A 17364-nucleotide genomic window follows, 5' to 3' on the forward strand; every position below is an offset into this window, starting at 1 on the left:
ACACATCTAAGCAACAAGGATAAAAACAAATTCAAAGTGAAAGGCTGGAAAACAATACTCCAAGCAAATAACATCCAAAAAAAAAAAAAAGCAGGCATAGCAATACTCATATCTGATAATGCTGACTACAAGACAGCAAAAGTACTCAGAGACAAAATGGTCATTTCATAATGAGTAAGGGGACACTAAATCAAAAAGACATAACAATCCTTAATATATATGCACCAAACCAATGAGCACCAAAATATATAAGACAGCTACTTATTGACCTAAAAACAAAAACTGACAAAAATACAATTATACTTGGAGACCTCAATACACCACTGATGGCTCTAGACCATTCATCCAAACAGAAATTCAATAAAGATATATTGGCCTTAAATAAAACACTAGAGCACCTGGATATGATAGACATCTACAGGACACGTCATCCCAAAGTGACAGATTATACATTTTTCTCTAGTGTACATGGAACATTCTCAAGAATTGACCATATGTTGGGCCACAAAAATAACATCAGCAAATTCAGAAAATCGAAATTGTACCAAGCATATATATATTTTGTATTTTTCTGAAGCTGGAAACAGAGAGGCAGTCAGACAGACTCCCGCATGCGCCCGACCGGGATCCACCCGGCACGCCCATCAGGGGGCAATGCTCTGCCCATCCGGGGCATTGTTCTGTCACGACCAGAGCCACTCTAGCGCCTGGGGCAGAGGCCAAGGAGCCATCCCAGTGCTCGGGCCATCTTTTGCTCCAATGGAGCCTCAGCTGCGGGAGGGGAAGAGAGAGACAGAGAGGAAGGAGAGGGGGAGGGGTGGAGAAGCAGATGGGCGCCTCTCCTGTGTGCCCTGGCCGGGAATTGAACCCTGGACTTCTGCACGCCAGGCCAACGCTCTACCACTGAGTCAACCAGCCAGGGCCCCAAGCATATTTTAGATCATAGAGCCTTGAAACTAGAATTCAACTAGTGTATATAGTGAATTCTATCAAACATTCAAAGAAGACTTGGTTCCTATTCTACTCAAAGTCTTCCCAAAAATTGAAGAAGAAGCAATACTTCCAAACACATTTTATGAGGCCATCATAACCCTCATACCTAAACCTGGCAAGGATGGCACAAAAAAAACAACAACTACAGACCAATATCTCTAATGAATACAGATGCTAAAATACTAAACAAAATACTAGCAAATCAAATACAACAACATATTAAAAAAATGATACATCATGATCAAGTGGGATTCATCCCAGAATCTCAAGAATGGTTCAACATACGTAAAACGGTTAATGTAATACACAATATCAAAAAAACAAAGAACAAAAACCACATGATCTTATCAATAGATACTGAAAAGGCATTCGATAAAATACAACACAACTTTATGTTTAAGACACTCAACAAAATGGGTATAGAAGGAAAATATCTCAACATGATAAAGGCTATATATGATAAACCACCAGCTAACATCATATTAAATGGCATAAAACTGAGGACTTTCCCCCTTAAATCAGGAACAAGACAGGGTTGTCCACTCTCTCCATTCCTATTTAACGTGGTGCTAGAAGTTCTAGCCAGAGCAATCAGATAAGAGAAAGAAATAAAAGGCATCCATATCGGAAAAGAATTAAAGGTTTCACTTTTTGCAGATGATATGATCTTATACATTGAAAACCCCAAAGATTCCACAAAAAGATTGCTAGAAACAATAAGCCAATACAGTAAGGTCGCAGGATACAAAATTAATATACAAAAGTCCATAGCTTTTCTATATGCCAGCAATGAAATATTAGAAAATGAACTCAAAAAAATAATCCCCTTCATGATTGCTACAAAAAAAATAAAATACCTAGGAATAAACATAACAAAGAATGTAAAGGACTTATATAATGAAAACTACAAAGCATTGTTAAGGGAAATTGAAAAAGATACAATGAGATGGAAAAATATTTCTTGTTCTTGGATAGGGAGAATAAATATAATCAAAATGGCCATACCTACCAAAGCAATTTATAAATTTAATGCAATTCCCATCAAAATTTTGATGATATTTTTTAAAGAAATGGAACAAAAATCATCAGATTTATACGGAACTATAAAAACCCCGAATAGCCAAAGCAATCCTAAGGAAAAAGAATGAAGCTGGGGTCATTACAATACTTGACTTCAAACTATATTATAGGGCCAAAACAATCAAAACAGCATGGTATTGGCAGAAAAGTAGACACTCAGACCAATGGAATAGAATAGAAAGTCAGAAATAAAACCACATATATATGGTCAAATAATTTTCAACAAAGGGGCCAACAACACACAATGGAGAAAAGAAAGCCTCTTCAACAAATGCTGCTGGGAAAACTGGAAAGCCACATGCAAAAGAATGAAACTCAATTACAGTTTGTTCCCTTGTACTAAATTTAATTCAAAATGGATCAAAGACCTAAATATAAGACCTGAAACAATAAAGTACATAGAAGAAGACATAGGTACTAAACTCACGGACTTTGGTTTTAAAGAGCATTTTATGAATTTGACTCCAAAGGCAAGGGAAGTGAAGGCAAAGATAAATGAATGAGACTACATCAGACTCAGAAGTTTTTGCTCAGCAAGAGAAACTGAGAACAAAATAAACAGACAGCCAACTAAATGGGAAATGATATTTTCAAACAACAACTCAGACAAGGGCCTAATATCCAAAATATACAAAGAACTCATAAAACTCAACAACAAACAAACAATCCAATAAAAAAATGGGAAGAGTACATGAACAGACACTTCTTTCAGGAAGAAATACAAATGGCCAACAGATATATGAAAAGATGCTCATCTTCATTAGTTATTAGAGAAATGCAAATCAAAACTACAATGAGATACCACCTCACACCTGTTAGATTAGCTATTATTAACAAGACAGGTAATAGCAAATGTTGGAGAGGCTGTGGAGAAAAAGGAACCCTCATTCACTGTTGGTGGGAATGTAAAGTAGTACAACCCTTATGGAAGAAAGTATGGTGGTTCCTCAAAAAACTGAAAATAGAACTACCTTATGACCTAGCAATCCCTCTACTGGGTATATACCCCCAAAACTCAGAATCATTGATACGTAAAAACACATGTAACCCCATGTTCATTGCAGCATTGTTCATAGTGGCCAAGACATGGAAACAACCAAAAAGCCCTTCAATAGAAGACTGGATAAAGAAGACGTGGCACATATACACTATGGAATACTACTCAGCCATAAGAAATGATGACATCGGATCATTTACAACAAAATGGTGGGATCTTGATAACATTATATGGAGTGAAATAAGTAAATCAGAAAAAACCAAGAACTACATGATTCCATACATTGGTGGGACATAAAGATGAGACTAAGAGACATGGACAAGAGTGTGTTGGTTACGGGGGGAGGGGGCGGGAGGGAAGGAGGGAGAGGGGATGGGAAGGGGGAGGGGCAAAAAGAAAACTAGATAGAAGGTGATGGAGGACAATTTGACTTTGGGTGATGGGCATGCAACATAATTGAATGACAAGATAACCTGGACATGTTTTCTTTGAACATATGTACCCTGATTTATTGACGTCACCCCATTAACATTAAAAAAATTTATTTATTAAAAAAATAAAATTTTATAAAGTAAAGTTTCCTACTTTATAAATCACCATTACTGTGGAACCTGTGAGCGGTTAGAAAATTTTACTACTAACAGAGATACTAAAGTGGGCGGTAGGTATAAAAAGGTTGACTACCCCTGGTATATATGGACCTGGAGATTATTATGCTAGTGAAATAAACCAAGCAAAGAAAGAAAAATACCATATGATCTCACTTTTATCTGGAATCCAATGAACATTATAAACTGAAGAACAAAACAGAAACAGAGTCAGGGTCACAGGGAACAGATGGACAGCTGTCAGAGGAAAGCAGGAAGAGAGAACAGGATCAAAGAAGGTCAAGGCATTGGCTAAAATCTCATATACCTAAAACATATACAGTATACAGATAAAAGGGTAGCAATGGCCAGAGGGAAAGGGGATGTGGAGATAGAGGGAGGGGGAAGAGAAGAAGAATGGAGATAGAAAGAGACTTTGCATGGAGCACGGGGTGCGGGGGGCACAATACAGGGTGTAGAGTGTGTTATATTGAGTGGGGCACTTGAAACCATGTTAACAGTAAATGAAAAATAAACTAAAACTAAAAATAAAATAAATTTTGCCATCTAAATTCTGATCTCAGGCATCTTAGATAGTTCCAAGTTCTGCAAAGTTTCTTGTTTGTTTTTGTTTTCTTTTTTATTGTTTTCTGCTCAGTTTCTCCTATTGCTTTGCTACCTCTTCTTATTGTTCTTATTTCTTCTTTGCTTTCTTTTATCCTATGTAGGAAGTGATTCTTGCTTAAATTTTCTACTGTTTCCTGATTAAGTCTTGTTCCAGCATATACCCTTCAACTGCCTTTTATTAGTTACAGTTCTTTTCTTTGATCATATTTTGCAGAAGTTTTTGCATATGTTTTTTCCACTTACTCATCTTAGAAAGAAGTCACGCTTGTTTCTTTCTGCTACTTGCCAGGAATATCATGAATGGAAAATCTTTGGCAATCCTTCCTTTTTATTTGTCTACTTGTTGGAACTTAATTTTTCATTAAGGGCTTGCTATTTCTTATTTAGTTATTCATCTGCTTACAGTTTAGGATGTATGCAATGAAAGAGTGGGGAAGAGAAGCTGAGGAGAGAAATATGGCATGTTTGGGTATATTACCTCTGCACATACAATACCCAATCTTGAATCTGTTGAAACAACTGGAGTTCTTCCTGGTGTTGCAAAATCTGGAATTAGGTAGGAGACAGTGTGAGAAGGCCAATTTAATATAAAAACCAATGGTCCAAGTGCATTTAGTTTATTTTTAATTTTTTTCCCATTGATTTGAAAGAGACAGAGAGAGAGTGAGAAAGAGTGAAGCATCAATTTGTTGTTCCACTTAGTTGTTTCATTTAGTTCTGTACTTTTTGGTTGCTTCTCCTAGGTGCCCTGACCCAGGATGGAACCCATAATCTTGTTGCACTGGGAGGATGTTCTATTCACTGAGCCACCTGGCCAGGGCTGGGCCATCTGTTTATTAACTATGTAGACTAGGTGCTCTTTTTTTTTTTTTTTTTTTTGGTAAATTGACTTTATTCAGTAGCTACAAAATTCTTTTTTAGTATCTCTCTTCAAGATTAGTATTATCTCTATGTCACCATTTCTCTGGCTAGAAAGCTGAATTCACTGAAAACAAAAATAACTGTCACCATCTCTCCTTTATGTCTATAGTCCTGGCCATATACATTGATTGCTACTCATTTTTGTTGTGACCTACTTCCAACCTTAGCTCTTCCATATTGAGTATTAGTAGGGTCTTCAAAAAAATTTTCAGCCTGACCAGGCGGTGGCGCAGTGGATAGAGCGTCGGACTGGGATGCGGAAGTACCCAGGTTCGAGACTCCGAGGTCGCGCGCGGGCTCATCTGGCTTGAGCAAAGAGCTCGCCAGCTTGGACCCAAGGTCGCTGGCTCCAGCAAGGGGTTATTCGGTCTGCTGAAGGCCCACGGTCAAGGCACATGTGAGAAAGCAATCAATGAACAAACTAAGAAGTCGCAATGCGCAACGAGAAACTGATGATTGATGCTTCTCATCTCTCTCTGTTCCTGTCTGTCCCTGTCTATCTCTGCCTCTGTAAAAAAAAAAAAAAAAAATTTTCAATTTCTCTCCCATAAATCTAAAGCCACAAGTAGGGGAGGTATACCTTGAACTTGGCATTCTCCCATTGATTCACCTTTAGCAGGAAATCTTGCAATTTGTGGAATGGGATTGTGGCCATTCTATAGATTCAGGATAAACAGTCCCCATTTCTGTTTTTCGTTCATTATGATCTTTTAGACTTCTGGGAAAAGAGTTTTAGAAGATTGAATGTTTTATACATTAAAAATCTATTTTATTATGTGAATAGTAATTCTTATTTTTTGTTCCGTAATTCTAGTATTACTACAAATTAGATTTATTATACATATAAAGCCTATATGGAATTTATGTATCATCCTAGGGATTCTATCTTTAAAGTTAAAATTACTTTATACATAAAAATGCTTCCATTTGTGTGTGTGTGTTTTGCTTCCTTTTTTTATATTCAATTAGCGGTGGTCAGAATTTAATTTGAATAAAACATATTTGAAAACATAAACCCCCCATAGAAGTTATTGATTTATTGATGACATTTCTACTTTTATTTATATCCTATGATTTATTAAAAATATATAGACTTGGTTATCCTTTCATTATAAATTTCCTATCCCTAGAAAGAATTAATATTTATAAATATGCAATTGTCCTATAGACCTCACAAATCTCTATTATTACTAAAACCAATCAAGCAGGCTGAAGACATCAGAAACCATTCTTTCTAGACAGGCAGATAAAAATGTCATGCAAATAAAGGAAAAGATTCATTGGTGCGACAATTTTCTGTGTTTCCCACAGCACTTCTTCCTTATCCAACAGAGAGAGTTCCCACTGGTCTATATTAGTGGATAAGGTGAACACTAGATTCTTTTTCATGGGTCCCCAAATCCACGCATATGAAAATGTTTAAAACCTTACACCAAAAATGAGAAACCCAACTTCCAGGAAGATTTTTAATTACTTGAACATTTTATATATACTCAAATTTCCCAATCATTTTTTTAAAAATGTAATTTTATGAAAGTGAGGACATTATTTATTTATTTTTTTACAGAGACAGAGAGAGGGATAGACAAGAACGGCGAGACGAGATCAATCATTAGTTTTTCTAATGATTGATCTGTGTGTATTGCAACACCTTAGTTGTTCATTGATTGCTTTCTCATATGTGCCTTGACCGCGGGCCTTCAGTGACCGAGTAACCCCTTGCTCGAGCCAGCAACCTTGGGTCCAAGCTGGTGAGCTTTTTACTCAAACCAGATGAGCCCTTGCTCAAGCTGGCGACCTCGGGTCTCCAACCTGGGTCCTCGGCATCCCAGTCCGACGCTCTAACCACTGCGCCACTGCCTGGTCAGGGGCGTGAGGATATTCTTGATGATGAATAAAGAAACAGTAACAGGAAAAATGAGAGGCAAGTGCTATGCAGAGTAGGTGAGCGAGGTAGATTCACTCACCAATTTTGGCTTCTGCACATCAGCCTGAGTTTCTGGTTCTGTTCTAAACTTCAGTAATATCTTAAATTACTACATGGCATAGATCTTTGTGGTGCTGGTCAAACCTGAAAATGTTAAGTTACCAAATGTACAGTTTTTCAGTATTGGTTTAATGGCTGATAACATTTAGGAATTGTATTTTTGAGACTTGTTTGGAGTTCTAGCAGGGGAGCGCAGCTACCCGTATACCCTTGACCGAAGAACGGTCCTTTCCTCTATCGGGGATGGTCGTTCTCTTTGACTAACAGAGCCACCGAAACGCGCAGCTCCGGAGGGATGCACGTGGAGCGAAGGGGACACCCGCCTAGCCAGCCAGGATCAGCTGAATCAACCCTGGCGACCAATGGGGTGACAGATTTCGCAGCCAGATCGCCCTCACATCCTAGGAATGTATTTTTGTCAAGTTCTTTTATCTCTAAAGGATAAGGAAGATAATTCATATTTTACCAACCCAAGACTTCAGTTACAAAGCTTGTGATAAAGTTCCCTACTGTCAAATTTTAGCACTCAGCTCAGAATTCCCATTGCAAATTTACACTCAGTTTTCCAATTAAAATGGGCTTTTGTGAGTCCCCTACTGATAGCCCTTGGCTTGATAAAAAGTTACTTCATTTTCAGCAAGGGTTTTTAGGGAGCCCAGTGCAAGGCTGGCTCTTCTGCTGTTGCCTTGAGCCCAGCTGTGCTGAAATATTAAACTTTAGTAAATTAGGTAAAATTGCAGCTTCCTGGCTGATACAATAATGCCCTTTTCTTTTTCTGCAAACCATCTTCAGTGTAAGTTGTCTGCACAATTCTTTTCTGCTCTAAGAAGAATAAAATTGAAACTATCTTCCAATCCAGACTTTTTCATTCAGACTATCTTTCAAATCCAGACTTTTCCATTCAGACTATCTTTCAAATCCAGACTTCTATTTCAAGATAATTGTGCCGTATCCTACTTATCTAACAGAATGCTTAAACTTTCAAACATATAAAATTGAATTACTTTATTATTTTAATAGTGAAGATACTATTACTTTATTATACCATACTCAGATCAGCTGCTGGATCCCTAAAAATGTCAGTCTTACATAAAAGTAGCAACTTTTTCTTTATTGATTAGCACATATTTTAACCTATGAAAAAAATATTTCTAGTTACATTTATTTTTAGTTTTTTTCCTCTTCTCTTTAAGAACAGCATTAGTTCTGAAGCATATATATATATATATATATATATATATATATATTTAGTTTTGAGGAGTTTTATTCATTGACCAAACCTTTATTGACCAACTGCTATGTAAAGAAACTAGGCAATTGCTTTTTTCTCTTCTCGGTGTTATTTTTTCAGTGACAAAATAGCTTTATTGAGCCATCTGTCCCACTTGCTCCCCAAAAGGTCCTCTCATTGGCTTTCTAGGTTGAGACGTTATGCCCCTAGGAGACTCCCGTTTAGATATTTTTGTTGCTTGGGAAAGTTAACTCATTAAAAACTTTCAAAGTACCTTTATTATGGTACTTACTAGATGGTAGAATCCAAAGGTTGTTTATGGAAGATTTTAACTCTATATCAAAGTAGATTGAGTAGTCTAATGAGCCCCCATGCAAACATTATGGGATTTATGGTTTACTGTTGTTCTTCAAAGGTCCAGACTCAAGGGCAAAACCTGGGGAGGTGACACAGTGGGAGCTTGGGAAGTCTGTGGGCTACACATGTAGACAGGGCTGCAAGAGGGGAAACCCACTCCCAAAGAAAAATTGGGGAGCTAGGCTATATCTTTGTCACGGGATCACTCTCCTGTCGTGAATGAGATAACAAATAGATGAGATGCTAACCAATAGACTCTAGGCTGATATGATTTAGATCAGGGAGGGGTCTGCCTACTTTTTCTGAAAAGTGACAGCTAATTTAAAATATATATATTTTTTTAGCTCTGTGGGCCGCATGATCTTTGTCACCACTACTGAACTCTGTCCTTGCACCATAAGAACGGCCATAGATAATAGAGGCACATATAGCTATTGATAATATAAAGGAATGGACATGGAATTATTTCAATAAAACTACAAAAACAGACAAAGGCCAGATTTTGCCGGTGGGCAGTAGTCCGCGGATGCTTAAAGGTTGCCTGGCCCCGGGTGTCGTTCTCTGTGCCTCTGGTTCTGCGTTCAAGCCAGGGGAGGTTACTTCTAGTCGGCACTGGAATCTATCCAACAACTGCCAAGTTCCTGGCTGCTTTCACGCGTGGGAGGATCTAGCAGAGCGACTTCAGTTTTCAAAGTTTTTAAAGTGGGCCCCTTTGTTCCTCTTCTTCCAGCCCTCTAAGACCTGGCTGTCAACCGCAGGGAGCAGACGGAGTTGCGGTGCGCACGGGTGGGCTGCGTGGGCTTCGGGGGAAAGCACGCCGGAACTCAGCAATAGGTGAAGGGGCAGAAAAGTTAGAGCCCAATCAGCACCGAGTCGAGCTCCCGCTCCCCAACCTTCAGGTGACCCCGCGCGGCGGCGGCAGCAACGGCGGCGGCGGCGACCAGAGTCCGCAGCAGCTCGGAGCGCCTCCGGGAGGAGAGGAAGCGAGCTCGGCGAATCGTCACCGCCACGGAGCGCCGAGCTCGGCGGTCCGCGGCCCGGCGAGGAAAGTGGGAGAGCCGGGACGCTGCGTCTCCCTTAGCCCCCAAAGACGGTGCAGGCTGGGCCGCGGGCGCCCAGGAGTGCGGACCACTCTGCTCACTGCTGTCGTCTTTCTCCCGCGGCCCGAGAACACTGGAGGTGTGCGTGGTGGCGGCCGCGGTGGCGGCAACCGCGGCAGGAGCTGCGAGTCGGAGCCGCCCGGGCTACGCCTGGCTGGGGCAGCAGCGGCGGCGGCCGCGTCTGTGGCTCAGAATGAGGCCGGGGGGCGCGCTGCTCGCCCTCCTGGCCAGCCTGCTGCTGCTGCTGCGCCTGCTCTGGAGCTCCACCGACGCGCCTGCTCGCCCCAGGTAACCCCCGCCGCGTTCCGCTGCCCGCTGGTCCCTGCACCCCGCCGTGCGCCCTGCTGTGCGCTCCCGCCGCCCCACCTGCCGGGCCGCTGGACGGGCGCGCAGACTTTTGGCGGCTGCGGGGACAAGCCGAGGGGCAGTGGCGGCCTGCGAGTGGGGTGGGATGGGGGAGTCCAGGAGACAAGGCTGGGTGAGTGGATGGGTGGGGAGTGTTCCCAGAGGGGCGACTCTTGGACCGCGTGGTCACCGGCTGGGGTGGAGAAGGACCGGTCTGTGTGGTGAGGGCTCCAACGTGAGTCGTACTGGGTGAGGGAGCTGCGGAGCGGGATCTGCCGTCGGGTTCCGCATCAGTGTTTTGGGTTCTCGGAGATCCCATTGCGTGCTTCCCCTCCCTTCCCGCCCCGAGGCTCTTCAGACACCGGGCTTCGGGAGCCTCCCCGGGAGTCCGGGCGCGCAGGGACATCCCGGCCAGGCAGGGAGCGCGGTGCCCAGCCTGCCGGCCACTTGCTCCCCACGAGCTGTAACAACTTAGTTTTCTTCCTGGCGATACAGGTTCTTGATAGAGGAGAGCAGGGAGGCCACCCACGGAACCCCCGCAGCACCGAGGACACTCAGGAGCCCGCAGACCCCGCTGCCGAGCTCCATAAACAGGTACCCGTGGTATGGGGTGGGCATGGGGCGTGGCTGTACCAGCAGGACTCGGTATCAAACCTGTAAAGCCTATTCCTCAGTTTCTAGGAACCAAGGGATATCCGAAAACAGCTGCACTTCAGAAAAAATAGGTGAATTCCCCTCTGGATTATGGTGTGTTGAAAACCGTTGGGAGAAGCAGCTCAGCCTGGCTTTATTGAGAGATTTGGTTGGTTTGTCTTCTGCCTTGATGCTTTGACAAAGTGCATCGGTCTAAGAGTCACATTTGGGAGAGTGGAAGTCTGTGTACGATGTTGAGAATGGTTTCGTCCTTAGTGAATGGAGACTTAAAATTGTTTTCTTTCACTCATGTATTTTATCCATGTGCAACAATTATTTGGTTATCATTTTTTCTGATTATAAAAGTCATAAATGCTTGGTGCAAAAGTTAGATAATATGAGAAACGTATAAGAATAATATTTACTCAGAGCCCACGACCCAGAATCATATTAAGGTTTTGGTTTATATTATAGTTTGTGTTCTGCCTTTTATCCTAAACAACTAGACATATGCGTATAAGTTTTCACCCAAAGCATTGCTTTTGATTGGTGCATAATTTGTTATACAAATGTGCCATGAATCATTGAACTGTTTCTAGTCTTAGACATTTAGATTGTTTCCTAATTTGTCTTTGTTTTGTTTGCTATTAATAATTCTGTTAAGTATATTCTTGTATGTAAATATTCATATTAAATTAATTCTCCAGGATGGATTGATAGAAGTTGGATTATTAGGTCAAAGAATAAGTGTATTTTAGGTTCTAAATACATATGGCCCATTGCTTCCTAGAAGGATTGAATTAAATTACATTTTCACCAGCAGAATGTGCTTGGTGTCTCAGCATTGGTATTATTACTGCAATTTTGTATATTGCACCATATTGCATCATATTTTACTTTTTTTTTCTTTCTATGTCTTGTGAATCCCTTTTCATCTATGTATACTTCTGTATATTCTTGGCTCTTGGGTCATCTTAATCTTCTGTTGCATGAAAGTGTTGCTCCAGCTTAGTCATAAGAAGGGTCCAGGGGAGCCTGGAAGAAATCTTAAAATGCTGGAACAACACTGCCTCCCACAACCCTCTTATTGGAATTTCAGATCATAGTAGAGGGACTAAGAAATCCTGGAGTAACATAACTTGTGAGAAAAATATTGACTTATACTTTTATTTTATGCAGGATCATCATGTATTATAGGTAGCTTAGCTTTCCAATGAACTGGGAGCATTCTATCTTTTTCCAAGTCCTGGTACTGTTTGTTACACTTTCTGGGGTTGCCCCTTGGGGAAAGTTAAGAAGAATGTACTAATTAAATTATTTGGGCTTAGGCCTTTTTTGAGGTAATTCTTTGATGAATTTTTCAGCTCTAGAAGGCATACTTCTTTTCTACTTGGCATACTTCTTGAGCTAATAAAGGTAATTCTTTTTTTTTTTCCTGAATGTGATCCATTTTATTAAGATTTTAAAATTTGGCCCTAGGCCCTGGCTGGTTGGCTCAGTGGTAGAGTGTCGGCCTGGTGTGTGGGAGTCCCGGGTTCGATTCCTGGCCAGGGCACACAGGAGAAGCGCCCATCTGCTTCTCCCACTCTCCTTCCTCTCTGTCTCTCTTCCCCTCCCGCAGCCAAGGCTCCATTGGAGCAAAGTTTGCCTGGGCGCTGAGGATGGCTCTGTGGCCTCTGCCTCAGGCGCTAGAATGGCTCTGATTGTGGCAGAACAACGCCCCAGATGGGCAGAGCATCACCCCCTGGTGGGCATGCCGGGTGGATCCCGGTCGGGTGCATACGGGAGTCTGTCTGACTGCCTCCCTATTTCCAACCTCAGAAAAATTAAAAAAAAAAAAAAAATTGGCCCTAGCTGGTTGCTTAATGGATAGAGCATTGGCCCAGGGTCAACCCAGGTTCGATCCCAGGTCAAGGCACACACAAAAAGTGACCATCTACTTTTATCCTCCCTCTCCCTCTTCTCTCTGTCTTCCCTTCTTGCAGCCAGTGGCTTGATTGAGCGTTGACCCTAGGTGCTGAAGATAACTCGGTTGATTTGAGCATTGGCCTCAGATGGGGGTTGCCGGGTCTGGGTGCATGCAGGAATCTGTCTCTCTATCTCTCTTCCTCTCACTTAAGAAAAAAAAAAAGATTTTAAAATTTATATCATTCTGTTGTGTTTTTTTTTATTTTTATTTTTTTTAATAAATTTTTATTAATGGTAATGGGATGACATTGATAAATCAGAGTACATATATTCAAAGAAAACATGTCTAGGTTATTTTGTCATCAAATTATGTTGCAAACCCCTCGCCCAAAGTCATATTGTCCTCCGTCACCCTCTATCTAGTTCTCTGTGCCCCTCCCCCTCCCCCTAACTCTCTCCCTCCCTCCCTCCCATGTCCTCCCTCCCCCCCCACCCTTGGTAACCACCACACTCTTGTCCATGTCTCTTAGTCTCATTTTTATGTTCCACCAATGTATGGAATCATGTAGTTCTTGTTTTTTTCTGATTTGCTTATTTCACTCCTTATAATGTTATCAAGATCCCACCATTTTGCTGTAAATGGTCTGATGTCATCATTTCTTATGGCTGAGTAGTATTCCATAGTGTATATGTGCCACATCTTCTTTATCCAGTCTTCTATTGAAAGGCTTTTTGGTTGTTTCCATGTCTTGGCCACTGTGAACAGTGCTGCAATGAACATGGGGCTACATGTGTCTTCACGTATCAATGTTTCTGAGGTTTTGGGGTATATACCCAGTAGAGGGATTGCTGGGTCATAAGGTAGTTCTATTTGCAGTTTTTTGAGGAACCACCATACTTTCCTCCATAATGGTTGTACTACTTTACAGTCCCACCAACAGTGAATGAGGGTTCCTTTTTCTCCACAGCCTCTCCAACATTTGCTATTACCCGTCTTGTTGATAATAGCTAATCTAACAGAGGTGAGGTGGTATCTCATTGTAGTTTTGATTTGCATTTCTCTAATAACTAATGAAGCTGAGCATCTTTTCATATATCTGTTGGCCATTTGTATCTCTTCCTGGGAGAAGTGTCTGTTCATGTCCTCTTCCCATTTTTTTATTGGATTGCTTGTTTGTTTGTTGTTGAGTTTTATGAGTTCTTTGTAAATTTTGGATATTAGGCCCTTATCTGAGCTGTCGTTTGAGAATATCAGTTCCCATATAGTTGGCTGTCTGTTTATTTTGATATCAGTTTCTCTTGCTGAGCAAAAACTTTTAATTCTGATGTAGTCCCATTCATTTATCTTTGCCTTCACTTCTCTTGCCATTGGAGTCAAGTTCATAAAATGTTCTTTAAAACCCAGGTCCATAATTTTAGTACCTATGTCTTCTTCTATGTACTTTATTGTTTCAGGTCTTATATTTAGGTCTTTGATCCATTTTGAATTAATTTTAGTACACGGGGACAGGCTGTAGTCGAGTTTCATTCTTTTGCATGTGGCTTTCCAGTTTTCCCAACACCATTTGTTAAAGAGGCTTTCTTTTCTCCATTGTGTGTTGTTGGCCCCTTTATCAAAGATTATTTGACCATATATATGTGGTTTTATTTCTGGGCTTTCTATTCTGTTCCATTGGTCTGAGTGTCTATTTTTCTGCCAATACCATGCTGTTTTGATTATCGTGGCCCTATAATATAGTTTAAAGTCAGGTATTGTAATGCCCCCAGCTTCATTCTTTTTCCTTAGGATTGTTTTGGCTATTCGGGTTTTTTTATAGTTCCATATAAATCTGATGATTTTTTGTTCCATTTCTTTAAAAAATCTCATAGGGATTTTGATGGGAATTGCATTAAATTTGTATATTGCTTTGGGTAATATGGCCATTTTGATTATATTTATTCTTCCTATCCAAGAACAAGGAATATTTTTCCATCTCATTGTATCTTTTTCGATTTCCCTTAACAATGCTTTGTAATTTTCATTATATAGGTCCTTTATGTTCTTTGTTATGTTTATTCCTAGGTATTTTATTTTTTTTGTTGCAATCGTGAAGGGGATTATTTTTTTGAGTTCGTTTTCTAATATTTCATTGTTGGCATATAGAAAGGCTATGGACTTTTGTATGTTAATTTTGTATCCTGCGACCTTACTGTATTGGTTTATTGTTTCTAATAATCTTTTTGTGGAGTCCTTCGGGTTTTCGATGTATAGGATCATATCATCAGCAAAAAGTGATACCTTTACTTCTTCTTTTCCGATATGGATGCCTTTTATTTCTTTGTCTTGTCTGATTGCTCTGGCCAGAACTTCTAGCACCACGTTGAATAAGAGTGGAGAGAGTGGACAACCCTGTCTTGTTCCTGATTTAAGGTAGAAAGTCCTCAGTTTTATGCCGTTTAATAGGATGTTGGCTGATGGTTTATCATATATGGCCTTTATCATGTTGAGATATTTTCCTTCTATACCCATTTTGTTGAGAGTCTTAAACATAAAATTGTGTTGTATTTTATCAAAAGCCTTTTCTGCATCTATTGATAAGATCATGTGGTTTTTGTTCTTTGTTTTGTTGATATGGTGTATTACGTTAACCGTTTTGCGTATGTTGAACCATCCTTGAGATTCTGGGATGAATCCCACTTGATCATGATGTATTATTTTTTTAATATGTTGTTGTATTCGGTTTGCCAGTATTTTGTTTAGTATTTTAGCATCTGTATTCATTAGAGATATTGGTCTGTAGTTTTCTTTCTTTGTGCCATCCTTGCCAGGTTTTGGTATGAGGGTTATGTTGGCCTCATAAAATGTGTTTGGAAGTATTGCTTCTTCTTCAATTTTTTGGAAGACTTTGAGTAGAATAGGAACCAAGTCTTCTTTGAATGTTTGATAGAATTCACTAGTATAACCGTCTGGGCCTGGACTTTTATTTTTGGGGAGATTTTTAATAGTTTTTTCTATTTCCTCCCTGCTGATTGGTCTGTTTAGGCTTTCTGCTTCTTCATGACTCAGTCTAGGAAGGTTGTATTGTTCTAGGAATTTATCCATTTCTTCTAGGTTGTTGTATTTGGTGGCATATAATTTTTCATAGTATTCTACAATAATTCTTTGTATTTCTATGATGTCTGTGGTGATCTCTCCTCTTTCATTTTGGATTTTATTTATTTGAGTCCTGTGTCTTTTTTCCTTGGTGAGTCTTGCCAAGGGTTTGTCAATTTTGTTGATCTTTTCAAAGAACCAGCTCCTTGTTTTATTGATTTTTTCTATAGTTTTTCTGTTCTCTATTTCATTTATTTCTGCTCTGATTTTTATTATCTCCTTTCTTCGGCTGGTTTTGGGTTGTCTTTGTTCTTCTTTTTCTAGTTCCTTAAGGTGTGAAGTTAAGTGGTTTACTTCGGCTCTCTCTTGTTTGTTCATATAGGCCTGAAGTGATAGGAACTTTCCTCTTATTACTGCTTTTGCTGCATCCCAGAGATTCTGATATGTCGTATTTTCATTTTCATTTGTCTGTATATATCTTTTGATCTCTGCGCTTATTTCTTCTTTGACCCATTCATTTTTTAGAAGTATGTTGTTTAGTTTCCACATTTTTGTGGGTTTTTCCCCCTCTTTTTTGCAGTTGAATTCTAGTTTCAAGGCTTTATGATCAGAAAATATGCTTGGTACAATTTCAATTTTTCTAAATTTGCTGATATTGTCTTTGTGGCCCAACATATGGTCAATTCTTGAGAATGTTCCATGTACACTAGAGAAAAATGTATACTCTGTCGCTTTGGGATGAAGTGTCCTGTAGATGTCTATCATATCCAGGTGTTCTAGTATTTCGTTTAAGGCCACTATATCTTTATTGATTCTCTGTTTGGATGACCGATCTAGAGCCGTCAGCGGTGTATTGAGGTCTCCAAGTATGATTGTATTTTTGTCAGGTTTTTGTTTTAAGGTCAATAAGTAGCTGTCTTATATATTTTGGTGCTCCTTGGTTTGGTGCATATATATTAAGGATTGTTATGTCTTCTTGATTCAACTTCCCCTTAATCATTATGAAATGACCATTTTTGTCTCTGAGTACTTTTTCTGTCTTGTAGTCCGCATTATTAGATATGAGTATTGCTACGCCTGCTTTTTTTTGGGTGTTGTTTGCTTGGAGTATTGTTTTCCAGCCTTTCACTTTGAATTTGTTTTTATCCTTGTTGCTTAGATGTGTTTCTTGTAGGCAGCATATAGTTGGATTTTCTTTTTTAATCCATTCTGCTACTCTGTGTTTAAAGCCTTTTATATCTCTTTTATATTTGACCTATTTTATATCTTCCATTATGTATGATTTTGATTATTTATATAGTAGGTGTGCAAAATTTAATTTACACTACTTAATTGTGTAAAGAAATTATAATTTTTGAGAGAGAGAGAAAGGGAGAGAGATGAGAAACATCAACTCACACTTGAGGTCCTTTTCTTGTTCATTCATTACTTCTTCTATGTACTTTAATTTGGGGGCTCCAGCCGAGCCAGTGACCCCTTTGTTGCTCAAGTCAACAACTGTGGACTTCAAGCCAGAGATCTTTTG

General features: G+C 39.9%; 1 protein-coding gene across 2 annotated transcripts in view; it reads left to right on the forward strand.

The window, feature by feature from the left end:
* Positions 1–9942: 9942 nt before the first annotated feature.
* Positions 9943–17364, forward strand: part of ST8SIA6 (ST8 alpha-N-acetyl-neuraminide alpha-2,8-sialyltransferase 6) — a 202935-nt gene continuing 195513 nt past the window's right edge. For both annotated transcript variants that reach the window (XM_066280791.1, XM_066280792.1), the window contains exons 1-2: positions 9943–10168; positions 10721–10819. In XM_066280791.1, coding sequence (XP_066136888.1) covers positions 10074–10168; positions 10721–10819 — 194 coding nt within the window. In that variant the 5' untranslated portion in view covers positions 9943–10073. The remainder of the gene's footprint in view (positions 10169–10720; positions 10820–17364) is intronic.

This window comes from Saccopteryx bilineata, chromosome 5, assembly GCF_036850765.1.
Source record: "Saccopteryx bilineata isolate mSacBil1 chromosome 5, mSacBil1_pri_phased_curated, whole genome shotgun sequence".
In the NCBI taxonomy this organism is placed as follows: Eukaryota; Metazoa; Chordata; class Mammalia; order Chiroptera; family Emballonuridae; genus Saccopteryx; species Saccopteryx bilineata.